At 45.8% G+C, this 19,955-nt stretch overlaps 1 protein-coding gene across 1 annotated transcript; it reads right to left on the reverse strand.

The window, feature by feature from the left end:
- Positions 1–16,003: 16,003 nt before the first annotated feature.
- Positions 16,004–19,093, reverse strand: LOC119214053 (zinc finger protein 503). Its single transcript, XM_037465441.2, has 2 exons — positions 18,418–19,093; positions 16,004–18,015 (listed from the first exon to the last, which is right to left on the reverse strand). The coding sequence occupies exons 1-2, from the start codon at positions 18,691–18,693 to the stop codon at positions 16,588–16,590; spliced, it is 1,704 nt and encodes a 567-aa protein (XP_037321338.2). The 5' UTR covers positions 18,694–19,093; the 3' UTR covers positions 16,004–16,587.
- Between the last annotated feature and the right edge of the window lie 862 nt (positions 19,094–19,955).

Genomic DNA, 19,955 nt, shown 5'->3' on the forward strand with positions numbered 1-19,955 from the left:
TATGCCTCGGAAGATGATTGATGCCAGGCTGGGCTTTTCTGTCAGCCTGTCACGAGCCAGGAATGTTTAATGTTCTCATTATTGGTTACGCTGTTGTGTATATTTCTCTGTCAGCGCCGCCGAGCCATCTGAACTGCCAAAGCACTTCAAAGGCCTGCAGGTCATTTATCTTCCCCTGACGCTCCCAATGCTCAGCCTCAGCTGAGTGCCAGTGATTTGTTATGACTTGAGAGCTGGCTGACAGACAGGTCCTCTGTAAGGAGTGGAGGGGGGTGGGGGGTGGGGGAGAGGGAGAGGATTCCTTTTTGTCACACTGTGAAAACATCAATGTTCCCGTAATGGGCTACAACTGTCAGCGGAGGCCAGCACCTGACAGTTGTGTGGCCTCACTAATTTGCAGTCCCGGTGACTTGCACTCTCCTCGGTTTTAGAATTGGTTCGCGGTGTCACATACAAGCAAGCCGCCGTCTGTTGTTCGCCCGCCATAGGTAGGGTAGAGGAGAACGGGCTATGCTAATTCAAGATTCTTCTTTTTTTTTCCTGTATCAATCCGGGTCTGCGTGGCTTTTCCACAGAGGTCAGTGCGGAGTGATGAAGAGAAAAGTGGCTCCGTCTCACGCGAAACAAATGTGAGGAAGAGGCGCCCCAGGAACGCTGTCCAGAAACCTGGTTTGAAATACAGCAAAAGGGGAGCAGGGGATAAGAGATATACAGGCAGGAGGAGGAGGAGGAGGGAGGTGTTACAGAGGAGACAGGCGGAGGCTACAGGGGAAGAAAAGGAAGAGCTGAGGAAAGGGGAGGGGCGTGGGTGCATCGAGAGAGAGGGGAGAGAGAGGAAAATCAGATCTTTGTTTCCTTTCCCAGGCCACGACATGATTAATCGTTTTCTTCTGATCTAATTTTGGAACATGAAAAACAGCACATTTGTCTTGAAGAAAAATGATGTGCTGCACAGTGCAGATGGAAATTTCAAGCCCTGAAAAAGATTAAAGTGAAATTCCACTCCTTAGACCTAATCATGAGTTGTAGATTATCCTGTCGTCTTAACCAGATGGTGGGTTTGATTCCCCAGACCCTTCCTCATATTAATGAATGCTAGAACTGTTATATTTGACTTTGGTAAGTGAAATGTCTATCAGGCCTAATGGCCTGCCAACCAAACTAACACACGCCGTGCCTCTCTCCGCGCTTCCTGCATTTTTCATGGGTTCGACTGGTGCTCCACGTCGAACGCCGCGCTTCCCCTTTCCATTCCTCACAGTGTTGTCGCCCGCCCTGCCTGCTAAATATTTTCACATTGAGGGTGGAGAACAAGAACAAACTTGTGTCTACAGCTAATTTCCTCCCGTGGGTCAGGGCCATAACTCTGGTCTTTGCAAGTGTCACCTGGGGGGGCCAGCAGGGACGGGAACTCAATACTAATATGATTAAGCCCCCAGTCAATATGACTGCATACACGGCAGTATGTTAACCAACCTAATTACGAGAGGGGTGATAAAAGGAGAGGGGTGGGTGGCCGGGGCGTTTCATCTCGGCACACATGCGGCTGCCCCGTGGCACCGTCCTTTCCCCTAGCAGACACCCAGGCAGACGCACAAACAGGTGTGCACGCACGTACGCGCACACCAACAATCCTGTTTCTTGATTTCAAGTAGAGCGCGTTCTTTCCTCGGAGCGGACGAATTGGGTTGCGCCGTTGGACGTGCAGCAATCTGTCCATTGCTCTGCACTTCTGCATAGCATTCTGTTATTATATTCCCTCGAGAGTAGGATGGTGACAGTGCACATTATTTGTTAAGTAACACTGACACTAATTTCAGTATCCGTGGAACTCTGAGCCAAAACTGCAAAATAACTGACATCCGTTTTTTTTTTTTTTTAAATGCTGCTTTACATTATTCTTTTGCTCCATCTGTTTAATTTAAGGGAATAGTCCCACCTCTTGAACATACAGGGACGAGACTTTGGACGCTTGTGTGGGTCGTCTTGGCTGCCCGGTATGCCTGGAGCCCTTTTCGTCCTTGTCATGCCTAAGCTGACTCCTGCTTACATTTTTTGTCTCATAAAGGCAAATCCAGTGTAATGTTGTGTCCACTTTCTGGCCCAGTTTTACCTTCCCTGTCTGCTTCTGGAATGCCCCGAACTGTAAAGTCTGGTTGTTGACAAACTCTCGAGGCAGCCTGCCGTTCTCCTTGTTCGCTGTTATAGAAAAATGAATGTGGTGGGGGGAGGGGGGGGGGGGGGGGCGGTGCAAAGAAAAGCGAGCCAGCACAGAACTTTATTCATGAATCTGCCAGGCGCAGACTCCAAACAACAGCCCCCTGAAACTTGGACGCCACAGCACACCACAAACATGAACGGAGGGAGACAGAGAGAGCACAATGCCAATATGTCACACGCTAAATAGTTTTAAATTAGAGCCTGTATACGCCTGTTGGAGACTACATTCATCATACTCAACGTTGGTCTGTTTCTTGCAACCCCGGCAGTAAGAGCTTCCACATGCCAGTGTCAGCGCTCGGGAGAAACAGAATCGGGTTATCAGCAGAAGTTTACTTGTCTTTAATCAGCCTGTAGCTAATTACCAGGCTTCCACACCGCGTGGCCGTAAGTCATTAATCATACAGGGCGTCTGGGAGCTCTCAGCTTTGTCCCCGGACCGCTGCGGCAGACAGGAGCTCCCTTTTCCATGATGGAGCTCTCCCCCCTCCCTCTCTATTTCTCTCCCCGCCTCTGGTGGCCATGGGTGTAACTTACAGGCCCCTGGCGTAGATACCCGAGCAAAGGCCAACTGTTGTTTTCCTGTTTCTGTTCCAAGCGGGCCTTCCTCGTGCTTCGCCTATCAAATATTAACTCGTAGTGAAATGCTTAGGTGCTGCTTGTCAGTGCTTCTCGGCATGTGATCCGTCAACGACATCAGCGCAGGAGGATGGAGTTGACGTTCTCCGCGGCTAACTCACCTGCCGGTTGACTTGATGGCCCGTAAGGTTCAATCAAGTTGCCACGGCGAAAAGTGAGCTGGTAACGCTTTGCGGTGAAAGTGGAGGTGAGAAATAAAATTGTCATTTTGCCCGGACTAGACGATACATCGTTATGTCTGCGCTGCAATGCCCTCGCTCACCACGGACTGAACGGGCCTGGACTGTTTTCAAATTACAAAGAAGAGTTACTGAAAACTCTGCAAGGATCCATCTACGGCGTTATGACGGCAACATTTTTAATCCAACCGCCATAAATCTACGAGGTTCATCTACGTGACACACAGAGACGGATCTGTCTGTTGACATTTCCAATGGTTACTCCCAAACCAGCTCACAGAACGTCTAAAAGAAAAAGAAAAAAAAAGCTTAAGAATGAGAGGGAGCAGGAGGCGAAGGACATGGATAGAGAGGTAGCAGACACGACGTCTTCTTCCATCGCTCTGATCCCTCGGACAGCTCCATTCACCGGCCCTCCATCACTCTTCGACGGGGGGGGGGGGGGGGGGGATATTTCCCGCGACCCAACTCCTGTTTCCGTGCCGCTGGAACTCCCATTCTCACATGTGCACGCGCATCGCTGCGAAGGAAAACTTCTTCTTCTGAAAGGCGCTGGCAACTGTGGAGGCAGGTTTCTGGCTGCTTTCCGTGCTCCCGCTCGACGGTTGGCTAAACGTCTCCATCAAACGCGTCGAACAAAGCGTGGCTTTGTGCAGCTGGGGAGGTCAACCTTAATGTCAGATGTGCAGACTTCTGTAAGGAAAACGAGAAGGTTGCTGTTTTGTTTCTTCCTCTTCAACTATTCGAGCACGAGGTTGTGGAGACAGACGGTGCGTCATGTGAAAGCACAATACTGGCATCGAATGAAAGATCTGCCAAAGCTTTATGCCCATCATTTATCTTGTTACCGATAGATCAAATTCACTTCGTGGCGGAGTCATAAAAATGTATGAGAATGTAAATGACTGAGTGACTCATTCGTCTTGTTTAAAGTGGCAAATGTAACATGCTTCTCATCCAGCGTGATAAACTCGTACTTCACCATTTTATGAAGGATTCATTGTTGATGGTGAAACGTTCTGAATTTCATTACGGCGGCAGGTAGACTGGCTGTGCCAAGGAACTCCCGCTTACTGTATGTGTAAATCATTGTTGTCTTTTTCTAAGGGCGGAGCGGCATGTATTTGTTTTATTTTGCAATGAGCTCAAAATCTGACCTCAACATTTTTCTTCGGCCGTTTCGTTGGAGCTCGGCGTTTTATCCAAAAGTCTGAAACTGAACGCTTGCTATTTTTAAAGCTAGTTCACCCTTGAAAAAACACGTTAGTATGTGACATTTTCACTGATGCCGTTTCCTGCAAAAAATAACATCCATCACTCCGATTTCCTCATGAGAAGAAAAAGTACACATGAGCGACTCCCATTCGGCTTCCTCGACCCCAAACAGTTGTATTTTGAAAATCTCAAAGGACAAAAAAAAAAAAAAAAAAAAATGCAATCGTGCCACTAAAACTCCATATTTCTGCTGGACACACTGAGTGGTGAGTGAATCAAAGGGCAGGTTTTTCCGCTCACACCGACCCACCTCCTCCCGCACACGCAGACGCATTCAAAGTGCTCACATACGTTCAAATACGCATGCACACATGTTCCTAGACAGAAACATACACACATTAGTCGACAGGGCAGCACACTGAGGTGGTTTATGCTCCTTGTCAGTTGGAAGGCGTGATGAAGTAATGATTAATATAGGGGGTGTTTTGAAATGTAAATCTGTGCTGCAGCACACATAAACCAAGAGGGTTTCTGGGGATGATTAAATGGACACTTCACAGTTGATTGAGCATGCAAAAAGTCGTCCATTTGCCCCCCCCCCCCCCCCCCCCCACAACTCTGTAAACAGCAATGGCTGCCCCCTTTTCCTGCAAAGTGTATGATGGCCGTTGTGGTTTTATATGCACACACAGGCCATTGAAGGCGAATGAGAGGCTCAATTTATATAACCACTGGGATCTCCTGATTAAGGAATTTATATGGAGGACAGGTTTATAACTGCTAACTCACCGCAATACCCCACAACTATTACTGAAATCTGGCTGTAAAAGCCAGCGGTTAATTCTGCATATTTCTTTTGCCGTCATCAGGGCCCATAACCTGCAATCAGAATTTTAATAAATCTCTTTTCTTTGTAAATGGGGGGGTAATTACGTCAAGACACAGACTTTCTAAATTGATCCAAGTAGTGAGGAATGGCATGTATAGCGTCTTTCCGTGATTGCCCTCAATGGCCTCTGTGAATCTTAAAAGATTTCCAATTTACAGTATGTGTCGCACATATTTGAGAAAATGTGTCATCTCCTAATGGGTCGGGAGCTCATCTACTGAGGGTGAAAGTAACGACGTGTTCCCACATGATAAAATAAATTCACATTGGTACAGGGTGAAGACTAAAACCTCCGAAATCCGATCAATATATGACAAATAAAATGAAAAGGATGACAAAGAAGTAAAGAAATTCACCATTGAATTTCCATTTCAACATCTGCTACCGCACTTTGCATACACCGATAAACAGACATTATCGCTGTGGGCAACAACGCTGGTCAAAAAGCAAAAAGCGTACATGACTGTAGGGCAGTTTATTTAGCTGTTAGCTTCATTGTCCTTGTTTCCAGAGAAGATCTTGCACTGCCAAAATGAGATGCATATACAAAAATTCCTCGGGACCAAATGTTAAAAGCTGCCGTCACCATCTCCAATTTACTGTATCGTGGTGTCAGATGAAAAAAAAAAAGAATACAAATAACATGCAAGTTACAGTAAAACTCATTTAAAGTTCAACACTGTGGTCCAGCGTTCAGAGAAAATTGGTTTTGACGTTGCTCTCGATATGTGTTGGTTTGTTCTGGACAGCATCTGGTGAGAAGTGGATGTGTGCTATTAACAAGTCTTCGGTTCAGGGTCCCACCCCAGCATGGCTTCTTGTAAATGGCACTCTCTTATGGAGACAAATAGCCCACTGGTCAGGGTTTCAATGAAAGGGGATACAGTTAGAGTACATAAATATAGCCGTAGGAAACACCACTAACCATGTGATACTCAAACGATAGACTTTTTGTGGCCGAGAGCCAGATTTTCACTCCGAAGCGACTCGGCCACCAGGCCGGCTGAAGGGAAATTCAGTCAGATTGTTTTCAATAAGCACATTTATCTGAACAGATGAGATGGATATATTCCAGAAAAGCCCTGAGGAAACGCAAGGATAATTGTGTGTATTGTTTTGCGATATATGCACAAAGGCTGCACTGGGTTTTAATGTCTATTTCACCTGAGAAGAGAAACATCTTTAGACCTCTGGCAGTCCTTATTAAGTCCTGACATGTTGCTTTGTGGAATAAGTGTAGAAACACCATCATCACAGTGAATAATACAACCTAATATTACAAAACTTGATATTGATACTAACCTTATTGACAGGGACAACAAGTTTATTATCCTGTATATGATTAAAAGGGTGATTGAGCGTTTTAACGATGTTAAATTGTAACGTATCAAAAAAGGTTTGGAGTCGCCTTCCTGGCTGAAAAGATGCCTAAAATGAAATCAGCAGTCTCTGTGCTCCAGAGGGAACACGTTGAACTCCTGACAGACAGCGGAGCACTTTATCACCAGGCAGTGTATCACACAGCCCATGGATCAAATTAACAATTAAAGCTTTGAAGTTCACACGATTTGAGAAGGGAGGGAAGCATTTTGCATCTCACATGGTTGACTTCCCCATCATCTTCATATTCCTTCACAGCTGTCACCTTGGTTCTTTTTTTCTTTTTTTCGCCAGGAACAAGGGGATATTGTTCGCCTCGGAGTGAAAGCATGCAGGCACTCAACCTGTCGAGACCACGCTGGGCCGCGTTGAGCTCTGAACTGGAAAGATGCTGGCGGGCTCCCTGCAGTTTTGGACTGTCTGAAGCAGCGGCTCTCGGACATTTTTATGTCACCGAACCCTGGGTAGACACAAGCTGGGCCAAAGACTGCGGCCAATAAGACCACATCCCCTCGGCACTCGTGTGATAAAATATTTGCCTGAAGTGTATGACGATCCGTGTGCAACAATCATCACGCTGACACACACACACACACAAACAAACTGTATGAGAACTAAAGGTTTGTGAGAATGTTCTAAACCTTACGTCCAAAGGTGAAGGAAATAAATAGCATTAGCAATTGATAGGTTCTGAGCCTCGAACTCTGACTGGCTAATCCTAGTGTAGCATCAACCCGCTTGCTTTGCTTTTTGATGATTGTAAGGTGAATAAATTCCTTCCTACCGGGCGGTGCTGTAACTTCATTTTTAGTTTCGCCGGTGGATTTTTCAACATTTTACACCCGTTAAATCAGTTCGACATCCTGTATACGTCCTTCAATTTGCATGTAAAGGCAGAACCTTTCAATCTGCTTCTCCCTGAAAGCGCTATTTAGTTTTTCCCAAAATGTTTGATAATATTTATCCAGTGCCATTAGGGACCACGTTGGCCGCGCGGTAGCTCCAACAGCTTGACCCAGTGGCAGCTGGGGGGGCGGCGCCTCGCGACGGCTGAATTGTGAGTTGAGCAAGTGTACATTCATCAAGCAAATGGGCGGCTCACTTGCCATCGGAGAGCATAATCAACAGGTGCTCTAAAATAAACACTTGGATGATTGATCGCTTGCGTATCAAGCCTGCCTTCACAGAATTCAATGAACTGCCCGAGATATTAAATATTGACAGAGAATAACTTAACAAAGATGCCTTTTGATTGGCGGCATCCATGAAATGAAGTTTGAATGTCATTGTAATGAATGATATTCTTTGGCTTTGTTTGCATACTAAAGATTTGCCTGCCACCAAGAACCAACACTGTGTTTCTCTGAACGAGCACTAAGACCGACGAACACAAATATTTGCCAAAGAGAAAAAAAAAACCCCATTGCATCCAATATTCATAATGGGGCTCCCATGTGAACACGGAGGGTAAATCACATCAAAATTGAAAACAGATCTTTATTTTATGAGCACTACATCAGATCCCTCGTATCACCTGTGGAGCTCTGGACTGAGGCCCAATGAGAAAAGCGCATTCAGCTGCCTCCCCGGTTATTTCATGACACCCTGTTTGCGGTGAAGTACTGCGCGGCTTATTAATCAGTGCGGAGAGGTCTCCCGTCCAGCCAGGCGTGCGGCCACTTCCCTTTCCCTTTTCGGGAACGTTTGAAAAGGCGGCGCAGGTCTCCACAACAACCATTGAAAGCACAAAGGAGTCCCATCCCTGTGCGTGATCTAGCTGGGAGAAGGCAGTGAATCGGAGTGAGTGTCATATACCGAACATTGGCACATGCCGGCGTGAAAAAATGCACACAGAGCGACTGTTCACACTTGGCGCTGAGCGTGGCATTTAAAGCGCCGCGTTGTCGGCCATCTCTCCACGGCCCTGTCAGCATCAGTCAGGACTAGTTCATTATGAATGATCTGTTTTGTGCACAATGATTTGTGCAATTGCCCTGCTGCTCGTGTACACTTGAAGCGGTGGCTTTTGCATTGTTTTAAAATCCGTGCCCTACACTTTTTTTTTTTTTACATTATTTCCAAACATGAGGCTGTCACTCTCCAGCGCACCACAGATGGAAAAACAATTTTCCGTATTAATATTAATAAACGGAATTCTGACATGAAGCGTTTGGTGGCAATAGTGGTTAAGCGAGGAAAGAAAAAAAAAATTCAAAATTAATAATAAACATATTGTATTTTAGCAATAATCACTTTTTTTCTTTTGCACACCTATTCAAATATTCCATTTGTAATTTTTTGAGGCAAGAGTTATTCCTGAACGGTGCTTGAGATGTGGCTTGTCGAAAGACTTCACTGTGACTGACACACTCATCAAAATGAGAATCCTTCTTGCCTGGGGGAACTGTGATACCTGTCAAATGGTGGATATCTTTTAATGTTCCTGTCTCAAATGCATGTCAGAGCAAATGCCGAGTTATAACATCAGTTATTACCTGGATGTTCAACGCCTGATTCCTCTTATTTACCTTAGGTTTCAAAAGATCCCTTCACTTGTCTTTCCCGCTTTCTTTGTGGTGAGAATCATCCCGGTGACAGTTTTCTATCTTAAAACTTTCAGTAGGTTCCATCTGTTTATTGTGTGATTGACACCGTGTGTGCGGGCGGAGTGTGTGCATGTGTAAGCTGTGTGTGCTCCTTCTCTCATAATGTTTAACCTTAAAGGTTGATGGCTTGGATTAAATTAACTATTACTGACTCTGACATCCGAACACACTCCAGGCGCCGGTGTGTTGTGTCACATGCCTGCTGCCTGTCTATAGGGGGAGCAGTTCAGCGAATGACAATCGACCCTTTCGGCTTTCACAAAGCTCTGCTGGGGTCACGTCGAGTTGTAGGGGAGGAAAAACAAAACCGGTGCGCTGAATTCAAACCCCAGCACACGTCAAGCATCACACACAAATGTATACTTTTAAAAAAATACTGTAGAATATTTGTGTGATATTTTTTTAGCTTGTTATTTTGAGTGCCTTTCTCTGCAGGAACCAATTTGTTTTTTATCAAATTAGCAGTGCAGGAGTCCTAAAATGCCATTTCAACAACGTGTCACCAAGCCCACTGCCACAGACAAGAGGGGGAACGTCTCACGGGCAGAGCCTGTGTCATGTGGTCTGCAGATGAGACCGTCTGTCTGACTCTTTGTATTTCTGTTTAATAGCCACAGGAAAAGAAGACCTGGGAGCCCCCTACCTATATCCATATGCAGAAGACCTGGGAGCCCAGGTCTTCTGCATATGGATATGTAGGAGTCTTATTACCACGCTCAGAACCCCTCAACACGAGGCTAATGTGATTTTATTCAGTCCAGCACTATCAGTGTGGAGCAAGACATTTTAGTAACAAGACCAGTTAGCTCCTAATCCAAACATGATATAACTGCTTCAATATCAACGCAACATTATTTGTAGATTTTTACATTATTGTCCGAGGTTTTTTGTAGAAAGGTTCTCATCATCTAAGAATATGCAGTTCCTAATCACCTTATCGCACTGTCTGGAAGGAAATAGAACAGAGCTTTCCTTGTATTTCTCTCCTACAAAATAAATTGGCCTACTTTTTAAAATAAATTTAGCTTTCTCAGCAAATGGCCCCCAACAATGTACTCACTGCAGCTTCTGCACGGCAAAAGAAAGCCGAGAAAAACAAATGGGCTGTAGGTAATTTGAGGTTCAATTCTTCAGTTAACACTAAAATGCGTTAAAGCAATAAACGTGATGTGAGCTCCCATATTTCCTGGGGCTGTGTTGCTGTGTGTCTGGCCCAATTTGTCTCCCAGTCAGGCCCATTAGTCTACTGCGCTCCCTTCTTAATAAGCTCGGTCCCCCAAATGCCTTAGATCAATGTGGGATACATCGCAGCGTCATCGCTTACTGCATGTGGATGACTTGAGAGATGTCCCCCTCTCCTCTTATTTCCTTGGAGAAGCCTCTATTGAAAGTCCCAGACAGAGAGGAGCAGTTGGGTTTGGGCTTGGTGGGCTGCGGGGCAGGGAATTGTTTTTGGTCCGCTGACATGAATGAATTGCTGGAGTAATGTGGAGGCTGGTAATAGTTGAATAGTTTATATCAATGTGATAAATATAGCCCTCATAAATCACATAAGTGTTATATATTGCTGTTTTTCACACTTGGCTCCAGCCGGGATACTCTGGAGAAAATCACAGTGGAGTGTATACAGAAAGTTCTTGGTATTCATTGGTTCCTTAAATTGGATAATGGTCCTATGGAGTTCTGCTTTTATACAGGGAAATATTAATGCTCCCATGTGGTTCTTTACGGGTTCTGTTTCTCCAAATACAGATGTGTGGAGATGCAGGGAAACACAAAGGCAACTGTGTGTATACTCCTTGACAGTTTTTCATTTGAAAGAAACAGTTACCCTTTAATACGGAACTGGCTTGATAAGAGAAGCTTTTAATGTTATAATCACGTTCCTTTGTTGAGTCATATTTTTAATATGACCAATAGGTCTCCTGATAACACTCGGTTGTGTTTGCTGTGCAGAGAAGGTGGCATTTGCTGGAAAAATATGCCAACCTCAGTATATCACGGCAGACACTTGAGCCAACCCACGCCACCGATGATCAATCTGACCAAACCCCACGTGTGTCAAATGGCAAGAACAGGATGAAGCCTTTTAAGTGTAACTTTTGCCTGTATCCACTTAGCTCAATCTACGCCCACTTCCGTGTGTGATTTTTTTATTTATTTATTTGAAATCCCTTCTAGAACGGGCCTGAACTTGCTGCATTTGGGATTAATGTGGGTCAAGCAACAACGACACCTGTGGAGCAAGATTCTCTATTAAAAAAAAAAGTCATGAAGCCAAATAGTCAAGCCCTTCCTCAAAGTCTGTGGCTATACAGCCCTGTCCGTCAAAATGGGCCACCAGCAATACATGATACTTCGGTGACTATTTTTTCCTTCAGCCTTGTTATGTGGCTTTGTGTTTGGGGAAAAAAAACATAATGTCCCATATAGCATGTACAAATCTGCATTTCTTTAAAATGGAAACTGCCCAGAGTGACTTTATGGCTTTCTTGTCGTGCTTTGTCATAGCTTGTTTTGTCCTCTATAAACCAGTATGCAAATATTTCCAGATGTGAATGAGGCTGCTTCGGGCCTGTGTTTTTCATGTGTTTGTGAGATTTTTACTGAGGCGGTGAAGGACGAGTGATGCCAGATCAACTTTGTCAATTTCAACATATTTATATTCTCTTACAATCAACACTGCCAGCACAGACATATTATATATTATTTCACAGCCTACTAACCAGGTCAGTGTTATTTATTTATTATAAATTATTTATGATTTGTCCCATTCAGCCCTATCCCAAGTCTATAATATATACATATATCTAAATGTAATAACCAATAACCTTTGTTTTACAAAATGTCATCACTTTATTTATTAAATCTTTTTTTTTCCCACCAGTGCATGTTGTGGATTTTCCCTTGAAGAAAATTCCAACTGAAGCCTATTGACCAACCCCTATATTGTCATCCAATACAACAGCAGAACAAGGTTTATGTAGTGAGTAAGCATGTGAGTCATTGTAATTGGTGCCCCACGCCCATGGAACTGACATCATGTGCTCGTGCTGTCATGTAAGGCCGCCGACACGAGATGAGGATTTAGTCGCAGAAGGGAGAGAGGACGCCACAAGGCGGCAATTATGCGGAGCGCTGAAACCTCGACCTGTCAAAAAAAAAACTCTGAAAGGCAATGCCTTTTTTCTAAAAAAAAAAAAAATTAAGTGCGATGGCTCAGTCTTTGATAAACCGCTGCGCGGCTACACAAAGACACAAGCTGCACAATGTCTTGTATTGTATTCGCACAGCTTCAAACAATCAGAATAACCCTTGTGATTGCGTGCCGTGACGCCTCAATGGTGGACCGCTCAGGCAATGCTGATTTCAAATAAAAGGCAAAAAGCCCTTTTGCTAGTTCAGCTCATCCCTGACATTTTCTCTGCTTTTCACGTTTATCTGTGACAGACAACAACCTCATCAGCTCTCCAACATACTCCATTAAGGTGCCTGGAACAAGGGGGGGGGGGGGGGGGGCATTTCCATAAAATATTCTTTGTCAGAATCCAAAAATGGGCAAATTATCCGAGCACTAAAACCCCACTAGCGCACCGGTGATCCCACAGCAGACAGAAATGACCTCATTCAGGCTGTCTGAGCACAACAGAGTGCCTCCCTCGCTGGTTCCAGATCTGATACACATACAACACTGCCACTTCTCTCGCATCACCTGGATGAGCACTTTACATTTGTAAATGAGTGAGGAGGGTAACCACATGTAGAAGAGCGGGCAGGGTATTCCCGTCTGACTCGGATCCAAATTACCTCTATTACAGCTCAGTGGGAGACTACATTCTCGAATAAATCTGTCAGAAAAGGGTGCTTTCGCGCTGATGCATATGGCCAACAACAGTGTTGATTCCCTCTTTTTTTTTTTTTGTCTCCTGGATAATCGCCAGATTTAGAACGGCTTTGCTCAAAGAGGAAGATCTGGTTACGGCCGCCGAGTCCCCACTTTGTTTCCTGCAGCTCACTTTATGGCTTCGTTACTTCAATCACAAAAGCTGTGGACACCTCCAGCTACCGTGACACCATAAATCACACACTGAGATAATGACAGTCTGCGTTCCAGATAACATGACGCCTTTTGCTGCAATTGGAGAGCGAAGGCGTAGTTGACACATGCATGGGGGATGTACAGTAGAGATGGCAGCAAAGACCCTCCTCTGGGGTACGTAAGGGGATTAGTAATCAAAATGTATTTGAAAAGTAACAGTCTATACTTGTAAAACATAACTGCAAGTAATAAGTATCAAGTGCCTGTAAAGTAAATGGTGCAAACAGAGCCATTATTGATAGGTCCCCCCCCCCCATCACTGAGAGCTTTTCTATTGTAATCGCAGTTTAAAAAAAATCAGCCGCACATTCATAAAAGACAATAATCGCTCTATGAATTATGTCCTGCGTGGGGGGGGGGGGGGACATCACAGTAGCTTCCCCCTTATTGACACAGCTGTTCCACAAACTGTGGACTTTTGCCACTGCAGACGACGGTGAGTCTTTATGTCGAGCCACACCCACTAATGACAACCTTCAGTGGGGCTAATTCAGTATAGCGTTGAATATGGGGTTAGGTGTGTGTGTGTGTGTCTGAGTCACCCCCCAAGATGTCCTGCCAGGTTTCCTGCCGTGTCTCTCTCGCTCTCTTAGGATACAAGTATCTCCAAAGAATCCAAAATGGCTGCTTTGGGTCCCAGCGCGTGCATTCTTTTCTTTAGATGCAGGGTTTGTGGAGTAGACTTTTAGGTAAGAAATTCAGTGACTGGGTATTGTCATGTTGGATTGCAGCTGAGATGGATGTGCATTTCTCAGAACCTCAGTGGGGTTAACAGGCGGGGGGGGTGGGGGGGGGGAGGAATGGAATGAGCAGCCGTTTTGATTAGGGAATGAAAATGTGTCTTTACAATCTCAAGAAAAGATGGAATCAAATGTCCTCTTTGTTATAATCACACGCAATTGCCGTCACGGTGTCTTCACACTCTCTAACACTTAAAAGTTATAGAGTAAACTTCATGACTTCTCCATGGCAGCGTGTTCACAATTCTTAGATTCTGGCCTAAACCACACCTCTGTTCTCGAATAATGGCTCTTACAATGTAATCCCCAAAATCCACACCATTTCACTTTTTTTTCCCCTAATAGATAATTTCTTATTATATGTAAATGACTCAATCTCTAAATTTCCCCCAAAGTGCTCTGGTTGCGTGCTTTTGTTCTGCGGAGTTGCGTGCACATCTCAGCACTTTTAGGTCTTGATGGACACGGTGAATATGCACTTTAATACTCCTGCAGACTCTAATAACCCCATGTTCTCTCTCTCTCTCTCTCTCTCTCTCTCTCTCTCTCTCTCTCTCCCCCCTTCTGTGTCAAATCTCCACCAGGAGAGAGGGAGGGTGGACTGGGAAGGTGGGAGGGTGGGTAATTCATGCACACATGTGCCTGCCTGTTCCTCCAGTGACAAGGCCAGGAGGAGGGGCACATGATAAATTGCTTTCCACCGGGACCCTCCGAGCACAGCCACCATGATGTGGGTAGAAATGGAAATTGCTTCCTTTCACCGTCATTACATCAGTTTAGGGCGCGTGTGGGCCTTATTCAGTCCGTGAGGAGTTTGTTTCATCTGAATAAGCGATGTGCGATGGACGAGGGACAACGACGTATTTCTAAATAAATAATAACTAACACCGCGGGATCAGCGGGGCGCCCTGGACAACGGAAAGACTAAATTAAGGTTGTTTAGAGTCAACCATCGCAAAGATAGAGGTCGCAAGGATAAATAGGAAATTCAATAAACCTTTTTTTTTATCGCAATGCCATAAATGTCTAAAGTCAAACATTACGGATAATGTATATTGCCTGTGTGAATGATGTATTTTTTTGAATACATATATTGAAAAAACAATTACTGTATTCAAATATGAAGCTGGTTTTGCTTATTATTTTACAGAAACAAATCTAACAACACGTCGCTCTGCGAGGAAAAGGGAAAAAAAGGCACCGACATATTATACAAAAATCTAGTTGTAGTTTATGTATGATGCTGTTTTTATTTTTAAATATTAATTTATATGCGTTTTTTTCAAAGCCAAACCAAGTTTCCCGAGTGCTCCTTCACGAAAATCCCACAACTTTGCACAATCATTTTTTTAATGACATGTAGTCCTGTGTACATTACGATTTACAGGTGGGTGAGATTATCAGATGGAAACTAAATGATGACATCCTGGTAATGATGGAAAATAGCCTACACCTGTTTAAAATATTTAAGAAAAAAAAGAGAGAAAAGAATGGCCTCCACGTCCAAATAACTTGGTGTGAGCATTAGAGGCTCGCTTCAGCAGAAATGAAATGTCCCTCTGACGCTTGTAAAATGTCTATAGCATTAAACCTGTAAGGCAGAAAACTATTCAAGTCAACGTCAAGATTATAAAACGTTGCATCTCTTTTTTAAACTCCGTCATAATCCAACTTTGTTCTCTACAAATAAAACATTAACAAACTTCACCAACTAGTAAATGATTTGATCACAGCCCGATTTACTGTGTACGCACACACACACACACACACACGCACACACACACACACACACAGTCCCTCTCACACACACAAAGTTCAAGTTGCATTTAATTTAGTTTTTTAACACGTGCTCTGATCGAAGTAAACCCTCTTAAAGCTTTTCATTTATTTAGCATACAAATTATAATGGAGAGAAAGAAAGATGAAGACGATTTTAGCAATTTGCTAAAATGACATTTGATGAGAGTGCAATAAATTGACAGGAAAATATATAGGCCATGTTGCCGGAAATGATCAATGAAGCGTTCTTAAACCCATTCACTTATAAAACCGATTTTATAGACTGAAAGTGGAATATAAACTCAATTAGTATTTGACACTGAATAATAGTTCAGAAAATGAGGCACACGGAGATATGGAACAGAATTGTTTCTTATTTTTTTCCAGAATACATACAAAAAAATACCAATTCTCTTTCCAAGGTGTACACCTGAAAAATAACGGCAATTTCAATGTGGACAATTTCCGAAATTTAAGAACCAAACATGCATGTAAATTATTTCCTTCTCAATGAGACATTAAATAAGAACAAATACAATCAGCAAATTCAAATTAACATCAAAATGAAGATCCCTATGTTAATTAGTACTCTAACATGTGTGTGTGTTTCCATTTTTCCTATAGAGTTCAGTTTCAACATAATGCACTTTTCGAGTTGCTCAAATATTTTCCATTTGCAGCTATCATCGCCTGTTTTTAAGCCGACATATAAATAAATACAGTTGAAGTCCACGGATCCCGCCCATACGTTTAGCGCTGTTAATATAAAACTTTTTATTTTTTTTTAATTTTTATATTTGCATTCGTAGAACTATAAACTCTTCAAAGTCAATTCTGCTCCTCACTGGTATCCAAGCGCCGATGCTGTGGTGAGTCTCTGGCCGTACAGCGCATACGGGGAGTAATAAGGGCCGGTGGCAGCGGGCATGGGGACCGGGCCGCCGGGGCTTTGCAGGGGGCTTTTGGAGTACGGGTGGTAGCGGCTGCTGAGTCCTAACGCGTGATGCGGGCTCCTCAGAGCCAATGTCCCGGGGCTCCCGGGGCCACCTGACGGCGGCATGTGCATGTGGCAGGCCATGGCCGCCGCGGCGGCGCTGGCCAGAGACGAAGACCCCGGATAGCCGGAAATCAACTTCTCCGCCCCGGTGAACGCCGTGTGAGTCCTCAGGTGATTCAGGAGCTCTTCTGACGAGGAGAAACGCTTGTCGCACGGTCCGTTTGCGGACACCCAGTTGCAAACGTGGGGCAGAGGGTCATTGGGGAGCATGAACCCGTACGGGTACAGCGGGTGTCCGCTAAACGACGGCGCCGAGGAGTGCACGCCGTGGATGTGGTGCGTGGGGTACATTAGCGGGTAGCTGGACTTGAGCGCGTTCGCGGCAGCTGCGGCCGCGGACTCGTGCGTGCAGGAGGCGCTGGCCGCGCCCGCCAAGTGGCTGGCACAGTGGTAACTGAGGCAGTAAGGGTCTCTGCAAAGGCTGGCCGACATGATGGACGGCGGAGAGGCCCCGGCCAGGGGGCTGCTTCCAGCCTTGCTGCAGCCCAGCGAACTGGCCAGCTGCGCGTTGACCAGGCCCCCTCCGTGGGACAGGAAGTGCTGAGGGTAACCGGCGTAGGCCCCCGCCAAGCTGCCCGGGTAGGACATACCGGCCGGAGGCAGCGGGAAAACGGTCTGCCCCGGCTTGTACGGAGAAACCGGCGCCACGAGTCCCGAGCCGAGCACGGACGCGGAGGACACGGAAGTCACCGACGCGGAGTCCGAGCAGGAGGTTTTGGAGCCAGCCGTCGTCTCCTGGTGCTGGTTGACCTCCGCGTTAATTCCACCGCAGCTCGCGCTTATCCTGCCGTGGCCAGCGGAGCCGGGGCCGTCCGCGGCGCCGTTTTTGTTGCAGTCGGACTCTTTCTTTTCATCCCTGTCGCCGCATTTGCCCTCGGACGGCATCGGGGACGCGGAGGTAGTGGAGTTGGGGCTGCCCGTCCGTGGCGTGAACGGCTGGCAGGTGGCGCTCGGCACTCGGAAACCAGACTTCTCTCCGCTCGAGACGCCCGAAGACGAGTCCTTCTTGTCCGAAGGCTTGGAGTACGGCTTGAAGCTGGACTTGTCATCCACGCCGATGTCGCTCATTTTCAGAGGGCCGGATTTAGATTCCTTCTCGCTAGATCCATTGGACGTCACGGAGGACAATTTGGAGGAAGGCGGCGGGTCCGGTTTGCCGATCTGAGAGCACGTCTGCGCCAGAAGAGCCAGCGGACTTTTCTTAGCATCGAGCTGCAATAAAAATGTAAAGAAAGGGACAGAGGTGTTGATCGACACTGCTCCAATAAATGCACATTCGTGGATTTGTTTAATAATAGCACGTAAAGAGCGAGAGGATAAATAAATAGCATTTCCAAACAGGAGTGTAATGCTGTTACGCAAGGCTCCTCCGTGTACCAAACTACGATCGTGTGGATTATTATTAAAAAACCAACTTAACACCGCACACAAACCGTTTTAACACCGAAACAACAACAACAGCAGCTGCTGCTGCTCCGGGAGAGATGTTACATTAGAGCTGAAATGGGCTCCAAAAAACAGTTGTCACGCGAAGCACCGACAGAAACGGCACCCACTGAACGCCGCGATCATTCGGGCGTTTACGCGCCAGAGAAAACCACCGCTCGCTCTTACCTCGATGGGACTGATCGGGGTAGAAGGCAAAGGCTGCAGATACTCCGGGTGCAAAATGTGTCCTGAGCGGGCGGTGAGCATTTTCAGAATCTTGATGGGAAGCCGGCTCGCTTGCCGTAGTGGATCACACGGGGGCGCGGAGTGGAGAAAGGGCTTGTTGATGCTCGCTGAGCTGCTATTCCGAGAACTGCTGCTGCTGCTGCTGCTGCTGCTGCTCTCCCACACTGCACAGATACCGCTATTCTTCAGGACAGACGCCGAGGGGGACGTGATCATGTCCCAATTGTCAGGAAGTGAAACGGCGATGTTTTCGTTGGATTCATTAAGAAAACCAAAACAAACATTCAGACTATATCTCTCTCTCTCTCGCTCTCGGGCGAAAAGAAGAAAAAAAACTGTTAATAACGAGTAATCCGGGTAAAAGAAGCGAAGGCGCGGCAGCTGGATGGAGACCGTGCGAGTTTATCGCGGATCCGTGGCTGTGTCCTGCACCATGAGCGTCGCGCCTTTCAGTGCGTCTGTCTCTCGCGGGTCCTCGCTCCCTACTCCTCGAGTACCAACTAGTAGAAAATGTTCACTTCAAAAGCAGCTGAATTAGTCCGAGATTAAAGCCGTTGCCGCCTTCCAATCAAATGGGACCCCGAGGTGATTGGAGGGTCAAGGGGATGTGACGTTTCTCCTCTGGAAGCGCCTCTGTTTCGACAGCTCGGGGGGGAGGAGACAGGCTTTTACTCTGTGGTTCGCGTGAACGCTTACGCGGATTTTGTCTTTGTTTATACGTGGGTCTCCGCGTGCTGAGGTGTTCGTTAAAAACAAGTGAGTGAATAGCAGCATAGATGTCAATTGGACACAGGAGGCCACGTTTACAAACTTTTAAGGTGTTTTGCTGCTGCCGGTTCACGTTTGCGTCATCAACAACACGCTGGTTTTCATCTCGGCGACATTGAACCAACGATGATGTTATCGCTCAGAGCCCTTAGAGAACCGGCTGGTTACTGCTTCGTTGGCATTCATTATTAAAACTAATTTGTGGGGTTTAGGCTGACGGGTGAAATATACGTCATTCGCAAGACTTGTCGTTAACAAGTATTTTCATTTGGGCTTTTCTGACGGTCTGCAGCACCAGCGACGCTCTCAGCTCGCCACCCGGCAACTGCAAACATAAAACCAACCGTTTCAGCTCGAATTCCCTAAACAGACAAGCGTTGACAGGAATAGACCAATGTAGTGATGGAGGGATGTGACTGTCACATGTTTTCAGTATAATATACACCGCCCTTCTATTTCTATCTCCACCCCTCCGTCAAGTGTCAATTCTGCTCCACCGCAATCAATCAGTTATTTGTCAGACGCTGTCAATCCACCGCTTGATTTATGTCAGCTATTGTGGCTGATTACATGCCACTGTGACTGCGGGGGGAAAAGAACAAATGGGTAGAGAGAGAGACAATTCTGCAATAAGACACAAAGTTTCCAGAGGAAATAAATCGATCCTCGAGTTAACGTTTCATTTTTAGACGCGTCGCCAATCGCCGACC

Source organism: Pungitius pungitius, chromosome 13, assembly GCF_949316345.1.
Source record: "Pungitius pungitius chromosome 13, fPunPun2.1, whole genome shotgun sequence".
Classification (NCBI taxonomy): Eukaryota; Metazoa; Chordata; class Actinopteri; order Perciformes; family Gasterosteidae; genus Pungitius; species Pungitius pungitius.